This window comes from Gymnoscopelus braueri, assembly GCF_963280865.1.
Source record: "Gymnoscopelus braueri genome assembly, chromosome: 9".
NCBI lineage: Eukaryota > Metazoa > Chordata > Actinopteri > Myctophiformes > Myctophidae > Gymnoscopelus > Gymnoscopelus braueri.
Genome location: NC_137610.1, coordinates 8,529,353 through 8,537,944, shown reverse-complemented (window position 1 = coordinate 8,537,944; position 8,592 = coordinate 8,529,353). Strand labels below are relative to the sequence as shown.

Below are 8,592 nucleotides of genomic sequence, written 5' to 3'. Positions count from 1 at the left end.
TGTACTGTGTTAAATGGCCAATACTGTGTGACATTTGCGTTTTCGTGTCTAGTTCAACTTTATTTTATCTGTTTATTTTTAGTTTTTTACCCCTTTTTGGTTGCTATGCCAATTAATTCCTCCCCACAAACATTTCTGTGTTGTAACCTGGTGACTCACCTGCCAGTGAGGAGCCCCCACCGGGAGGACATAGACACCAAACACCCAACACTCCCTGCTGACAGGTGTCGAGCTCGTAGGAATGCATGCAGAGACACCCTCCCCACCCGGCCTCCCTCCCTCGAATACGGGCCAATTGTGTCCACTATGGATTTCGAACCCTCAACCTCCAAGGTGGTGCGCAGATAATAATACATACCTTTCAAGACGGGAACCCCATTTGGGGTTCTTGTTGCTATGTACAGTATATAGCAACATATATTTGTTGTAATTTTTTAACAAATATTTGAGGTTCTAGACCATTTCTTTCTAAATAGCCTTCTTTTTACATCTAGTGTATGTTTACATTAGCTTATTAAAGGGTATTCACGGCCATCCCTGTTGAAAAGGTGAGGGACAACAATGGAAAAACACACAAAAGAAAATTAACTAAAAAAAGTGCTCCTCGGAGCACAGGTCTCCACCAGGTCAGGTACGTTATTCTGGCCTCCTGGTGGCGCTACAATAGACCAATGTGAAAAGGGTGCCAACCGTGCCATTTATTCTTGCATTGACACTGCATTCATGATTTGAGGCATTTTGTTCCAAAAATGTGTTTTGCTAAATTAGACCTGCTGGTGGCGCTATAACAGGCCAATGTGAGAAGGGTGGCATTTCTTCCTCGGCCTAGTGGGAATGTGCGTGTGAAATTTCACGGAAATCGCAAGCTGTGTGTATACTTTGAGGCTTTTTGTTCAAAACTGACTAATCCTGCAAACTTTGGAAGCCAACCTTAGGCAATGAGGATGGAATATGGGAAATCGGACAGATCCGGGTTGATCACATGACTATAGAGATACTGTGTACTGATTTGCATGACGTTTGGATTACATTTTTAGGAGTGATATTTAAAAAAATTGTTTTGCACAAATCGGCCTCCTGGTGGCGCTATAACAGGCCCATGTGAAAGATTTGGGGCAGAGGTTCTGAATTGGCATCCAGGGAGTGTGTGTGCAGAGTTTCGGAGCGACCGGGCCAACGGTGCCGGAGATTAGCTGGTGACAGACGGACACACACACGGACACACGGACACACGGACACACGGACAGGGGGTAAAACATACTCTCTCGCCATGCCTTCGGCCTGGCGGAGACAATAATACGTCTTACCCCTTTTTTGTCCATCACAATTTTCTATTGTTTTGTGCTTCGCAACTTAATTGAGAATGGGGATGTACTAAAGTCCTCATGAATGTTCCCCAACACCAAATCCATGTTGGAATCTCATTAAACATAGAAATGAGAGCAGAACCAGTGCTGGTTCTACGTTTGTGCCACCCTGACCCTACATAACAGTAACTCATGTTACTCGGTAAGCTATCCCCATAAACAATGTTATTGAACCAGTCCTTCATAAGAGAAGTTTCCTGAGGGGTGCACCCACCATTTCTAAACCCCCCCACTCCGAAACCCCTCCCCCCCCCACTCCTACACCCCCCCACTCCGAATTTGTGTAGGAGTGGGGGGGTTTAGGAATGGGGGGTGCACCCTTTCCGGAGAGAATCATCTGATTACAACATTACTGTCCAATTCTATTGTGTGTGCTCTAAGTTTTAAAAGACAGTCAGACCATAGTGCTGTGTGGCTGACAGTGCAATCCTCCTCATAACCAGTTAAAGCCTGTTGTTATGAATGAACAGACTCGTGATACTGTGTAGTAGATCTCATTTCCCAGTAGATGGCCCCGCCTGCCAGTCCTTTGCTGGAGGTGCTTGGCGGGGGTGGTTTGCTTATTGATTTGGGCATTTGAAAAATTGCATGCCATGTAACATATTTTGGAAGCCTCCTCAAATATTTATCACCGGTGATGGGTCTTTTTTCTGAGACGGCCTCGCTCAGTCTCCTCTCCTCTCCTATTTAATTAATGACCTCAATGCAAATTTGGGATAGCAAATGGTCCAAAATGACAGGTGGATTTTGTGAATGGGGGCACTTAGTGACTGGGGAATGACGTCATTGGAGAGCCACATCCCCTGTTTGCGTGCCAGGAGCGAGGGGGCCGGCGTCCCATTGGCCCGCCGTGGCGGCGGAGCCGCGCCATTGGCCGACGGCGGATAATTAAACACCTACACGGTCAGTGCACAAATCCAAGTGGTGGGATATATAGGGTGATGCGTTGGCGCTGCATGCAACAGAATCAAGAGTAGTTCTTCAAGTTGAGAGAAGTCAACACCGGCTGGTCGAGAGCCACAGAGAGAGATATATTTATTTTTTTGATTATCTTTGAAGGTAAGCAGAGACTTTTATGGCACTAAATGATGAGCAATGTACTTAGTGGCAAGTATATATTGTATGTCCTTTGTGTGTGTGTGGTCAGTAGGATGCAGGCAGTGACTGACTGTGATGTGGGAAGTGATAGTGTCCTTAATGGGATTAGAGAGTGGCTGGCTGGCTGCAGGGGCCACCGCCTCCCCTCCTTTTGTGTGAGTGGGGCAACTCTGTTTCTTGGGGGGCCAAAGAGAGAGAGTGTGTGGCACCTAGAGAGAGAGGCGGAGAGTAAAACTGAGAAGAAAGGAAAAAGGAAGAGATGCATGCATGGTGACAGTGGAGATGGTGAGCAAAACAGGAGAGCACAGAAGGAGCGAGAAGCTTTCTTGTGTGTGTGTGTGTGTGTGTGTGTGTGTGTGTGTGTGTGTGTGTGTGTGTGTGTGTGTGTGTGTGTGTGTGTGTGTGTGTGTGTGTGTGTGTGTGTGTGTTTGTGTGTGTTTGTGAGAGAGAGAGAGAGAGAGAGAGAGAGAGAGAGAGAGAGAGAGAGAGAGAGAGAATGAATGAAGCAGAGGAAGACAGAGAGAGGGGGAGAGAGGGAGAGAATGAAGCAGAGAACGACAGGGAGAGAGAGGGAGAGAGAGACAGAGCGAAGGAGTGAGTGGTGGCAGCTCATTACACTAATGCACCCCTTCCCAAGGGAGTTGGCACGCTCTCTCTCTCTCTCTCTCTCTCTCTCTCTCTCTCTCTCTCCCTCTCTCTCCCTCTCCTCAGCATTACTTCATACATGCACCCAACCACAGTCTACGACCCCCAGCTCCTCCACACCCTCCCTCCTCCTCCCAGCCCTGTCAGCCTTCAGGATCCTGTCACACGACACAGCATGACACGAAAGAACTACCCGTCCTGTCCCCTCAGTTTGGACCTGCCGGAGGGAACAACATGCGAGCAAAAGATGATTATTGTGAGAGAGGGGGGCTGGTGTTGTTGCTTCTTGAGTCAGTGAAACAGCGAGTTAAAAGCATGGATGTTCTGCAGGAGATCAGAGAAAAGTAGTGGGCAAGCTGAGGTGAGTGCTGAGCGGAAATGTAGAGTAGAGCTGGGAGCTTCTGAGAAAGTGACAGCAAGACTTTTCAAGTAATATCCACTTGAATGTGACTGTCGTTGCTTTCATCATTGAACGCACGATACCAGGTGGTGAAGGTGTTCTTGTTTGTTAAGAGTTTTCTTTCTTGGCTGTATGTGAAAGTGAATGGATGGAGAGGTTGGTGCTTTGTAGCTGACCGGAGTGTCTCTCTGTTTGCCGTATAGGGACCATGGTTATGTTGAAGATCTCTGCTTTTCTCGTTGCCTATGCCCTGGTCATTTGCCAGATGTACTGCTCACAAGCTGCCCCTGCCAGGTGAGAAGGAATACATCTTTTATATATTTTTAGGCATTTATGGCTGGGATCCTTTTACATTTTGAGGTGTCCAATGTTTTATACAAACAATGCCTGACAGTAGAACCAGCAGCTATTCCTGTGTTTCTAGAACTTTTGTCCTCCTAGAATGTAATCTGAATCACGTAAATCTGTGTTTTAAAACAACAAAGACTATTTTCAGTGACACCTGTGGAGGAAGTTTAGGCACAAATGGACATGCTTTCATACATACATAGCAGAATTAACGAGACACTTTAAAATCATTTACATTTTGTATTGTTGTAAAATTATGATACAAATGGCTTAAATGTCAGAGCTATGGAAGCTTATAATAAACTTAAAGTATTTTTTTAAATAATGGAAGTATACACAAGGATAATAAGGATAAGGAGATGTCCCACGTAAGCATGTATTCACCATGTAACGTACACACACACTTGCAAATCATTCTTTTGCAGTCACACGTATCTTACTGTAGATACTTTGGAACATGTGTTAAGTGTGAATAACTTTGTTCAGGTCAATTATTAACATAATGTAGCTACAGTTCTGACGTCATATGTCAGCACAGGCTGCCCTCAACTTTGTAGGTTTAACCACATCCCTATTCTGGGCATGTCATAACTCATGATAGGTGAACGTTGGACGAAAATAGCAGATGAGATGTTTTCAAGAGATTTGGTGTAGAGGGAAAAAGGAGGGGGATAGACCCCTGGGGATAAAGTGGTTAACATCCAATTCCTTACACACTGCCTTTTTTGTGTGCTGTTTAACAGATCCCCACAGGGTTCCATTTGGTCACACCGCTACTAACAAATCCATAAAATGTACATGTTTGTTAATCTCTTTTAATCCAATACGATAAAAGTGCTCTCCTGCTAAGGGTTGAATGGCGAGCACGATGACATTTACCAGGGAGAGGAAGAAAGAATAAAGTTTAATTTAATTTAATTTAATTTTAGAGTGGGATAAATGTAATCTATACATTTCTATAAAAACCCTATACAAGCCACTCCTCCCATGAAATTATTGATTTTGTCATAAATCTGACGCCGGTCACACACTGGCTCCCCACCTCTATCATCCATATCACCACCCCTTTTAGATGGGGCACTTTCTGCAGATTGTTTTTCGTGCCCTGGCTAGGGGCCCTCTGCCTTCAGACGTCATCGCCCCCTTTCAACTATGTGACGTGACAGCCCACCGCACCCCTCCTTTACTCCCACTGCCCCATCCCCTCCAACCGCCCTATACCCTTTAACTGGAGGTGATCATTCTAGCGGAGGGTTTATGCTGATCTCAATGCTTCAACCTCTCTCTCTCTCTCTCTCTCTCTCTCTCTCGCTCGCTCTCATATTCCCTAATCCCCTCCACTGCCATCATGATGACATTATGTCCAATCTGCCACCCCCCCCACACATACATCACCCTAACATACTCTCTATCCTCTTCACCCCATCCTACACTAAACAAAACCTCCCTCCACCCAATTCTGTACCCCCCCCCCCCCCCAAACACCTATCTCACCCTGTGGTACCATCGCCACGTCCTCCATATTCTCAACCTAACCCCCCTCTTCCTCCCCCCCCCCCAGACCGGGTATGGAGTCCATGACAGACCGAGTCACACTCACGGACTATGAGGCACGGCGGTTACTCAACGCCATCGTCAAGGAGTTTGTTCAGATGACGGCAGAAGAGCTTGAGCAGCAGCAGGCCAACGAGGGAAACAGGTACAGACATGTTTAAACTCAAGTTTTCAATTTGATTAACATCGTTGTATTTTAACCAGTCTAAGGTTGCCTCCTTGTACAGCAAACACCAGCAAAGGACTTGACGAGTAGTTACATTGGAATGGTAATTCATTTAAAAAGTCACTCTTTAAAGAGAAGGTTTGGGGATCCTTCGGCCTCCAGTGATTAGCAGTGATAATGGAATAGTAAAAAATAATACAATAAAACGTAATTAAACCTAACCTAAAACGAAATAAACTGGGTTTAGTTAATGAACAGAAATGCTGTGCGCTTTATAGTAGACTTGAGACATTTTCATTCAGGGCTCCTTCAAACAGTTTTCACTAAATATTTGAAATTCTACGCTACCTGAGGATGCATCCACTAACAGACATAGAGGTATGGCAAATTTACGGAAACGATAGAACACAGACAGAACACAGATATCCCGAGAGGAGATATTAATAACCAAATTAACTCCTCATTCTCTGTCATGATCCCGCTCTCCTGCATGGGTGAGTTCGACTATGACTTGATCTGAATGGACTGCTATTTTGAGCCTGCCTGCTGGGGGGTACATTAGCCTTATGCATAACCAAACGGATAAGCGTGCATGATGTCAATTAGACACAGTTGCATGACAGCGTGGGTGGGAAACGAGGGGTCTCCCCCTCTCGGCCCCTGTGGGTGTGAACGGATATGACGCGGAGGTGACGAAAGGGTGGCCATGGGCTATTTTGGTGGTGGGGGGGGGGGGATTGGGGGGCATTTGAAGCATGGTATAGGGCATAGCAGTGGCGGACATTTTCTGGTTCCACTCCAAAATAGTCAATGCATTTTTCCCATTGACATTTCCAAAAATATTTATATCAATAATTTTAAGCCTAGTATCAAGCCATCCAGGGTCCTGGTGAATCATGACCATAAAATGTTTGATTCTGTGAAGAAGAAAAAAATTGAAAACGGCAAAACAAACGGTATTTGTTAAATATAGTATATCATATAATTACATTACAAAACAATCACAGATTTTTTTTTTATGGTCATGATTCACCAGGACCCTGGATGGCTTGATTCTAGGCTTAAATGAATTGATATAAATATTTTTTGGAAATGTCAATGGGAAAAATGCATTGACTATTTTGGAGTGGAACCAGGAAAATGGTCGCCACTGCTATGCCCTATAGGGAACTGAAGCATGATATCGGGGAGCAATGTTTGTTCCATAACCTGTGGATGCATGAAAAAGGACATGCATTTTCGGATGTTGTTTTTCTTTGTGCATTGAGGGAAATGCATGTGAGAGACAAGCCGATGCTGCTGCACTAACTTGTGTATGTGAGAGATGCCCGAATGTGATTTTGCCTGTAGGTCAGTGGTTTTCAACCTTTTTCATAATGAAGGTCCATTATTTATTCGGCATTTGAGCCACGGACCACCATTCGATGAGATCTAGACTCTCAGACCCAAAACGTAGAATATTTTGTTATCGTTGGATAAGATTTTGTCCACAATTCCATGCTGTATTTGCAAACGTTAATCAAAATAAGAATTCTTCTACGTTCTCTAATTGTGTAGACTTCTTGTAAATTAAGTAATGCAGATGTTCAACAATACTTTAACTCTTGATACCGTAAAATGAAACCAAATGGACCCGTAAGGGTCCATTTGGTTTCATTTTACACTCTCAAGAGTTAAAGATCTATAAGGGTCCATTTGGTTACCAACTCTCCATCATTTAGCTGGAACCCCCCTCAAGGACCACTGGTTGAGAACCACTACCGTAGATGAGAACAGAATTACAATGCGAATGCTGCACTGTGTGTAACATGCATGAAAGAGGGGAGCGTGAGTCCAACAGTTATAGACCTGCATGTTTTATCCCTTATCTATGAGCCTGTTCTCTTGCATGTTTGTTTGTTTGCCCCCCCCCCTCCCCCCTCCCCACCCCCCTTCCCTTCCCTCTGACAGCATGGACAGAGCCAAACGCTGCTCCAACCTCAGCACCTGTGTGCTGGGCAAACTGTCTCAGGAGCTGCACAAGTTGCAGACGTACCCGCGCACGAACGTGGATCGGGCACGCCTGGCAGGAAGCGCAGTGCGCCCCGAGAGCGACAGCTATGCAAGCTACGGGGAGGAGTTTGACAGCATCTAACCCTGCATCCGTCCTCCTCTCCCCTCCCTCTCCTCTCCTCTCCTCTCCTCTCCTCTCCTCTCCTCTCCTCTCCTCTCCTCTCCTCTCCTCTCCTCTCCTCTCCTCTCCTCCATCGTTTCTTCCTCCTTTTATTGACATGTCCCCCAGTGCATGTGGATTTTTGCCTGCTTGACTGACATCGGAAAAAACAAACCTTTAACCACTACAAATCATTCCCCCTTCCCATTATTGTTTTGGGCGGAGAAGATTTCCTCCATCATTTCAATCGGATTACGTTCCTCCTAATTGTAATTTATACCAGAGAACCGGTCTAAAAATATGTTGATTCTGTTAGTCCCTCTGTGTGCGTGTATAAACAGATCATTTTGAAGGCATCCTGAGGTCCTGAAAAGAATAAGACTTGAGACTAGATCATCTAAAAACCAGCAAAAATGACCCATTCATTCAGACACCATGTTTCTTGTTCAATTCAATAAACATATTTTTCTACCAGCCGTAGCCTATATTCATTCTTAGGGGTACTTTAAATTACTCCAGTGGGGAGTCTTTATATACACCTGTCAAAAATGGATATACATTAGTTGGTTGAGCTTCTGATAATGCCTTGGAATATCTACAAAGGTCTCATCGAGTCCCAAGGTAAGATAGAAAAAAAAGAAGTAAATATGAATTTTGAATGTTTGACGTGCTATTATATTATTATTCTAAATATATTTACCAGAATGAACAGTATCATACATGAGAATGAGTGTGCGTGCGTGTGCATGAGTGTGTGTGAGTGTGTGTGTGTGTGTGTGTGTGTGTGTGTGTGTGTGTGTGTGTGTGTGTGTGTGTGTGTGTGTGTGTGTGCGCGCGCGTGTGTGCGTGCATGCGTGTGTGT

The 8,592-nt window shown here is 44.9% G+C and overlaps 1 protein-coding gene across 1 annotated transcript; it reads left to right on the top strand.

Moving 5' to 3' along the window:
* Positions 1 to 2,352: 2,352 nt before the first annotated feature.
* On the top strand, positions 2,353 to 7,712 carry LOC308091933 (calcitonin-1; the record flags this gene model as incomplete). The annotated part of the gene is given in 6 exon segments (XM_080437699.1): positions 2,353 to 2,426; positions 3,714 to 3,804; positions 5,420 to 5,557; positions 7,529 to 7,623; positions 7,626 to 7,660; positions 7,662 to 7,712. Coding segments are annotated over 5 exon segments (405 nt in total). The 5' UTR covers positions 2,353 to 2,426; positions 3,714 to 3,718.
* Positions 7,713 to 8,592: the final 880 nt, after the last annotated feature.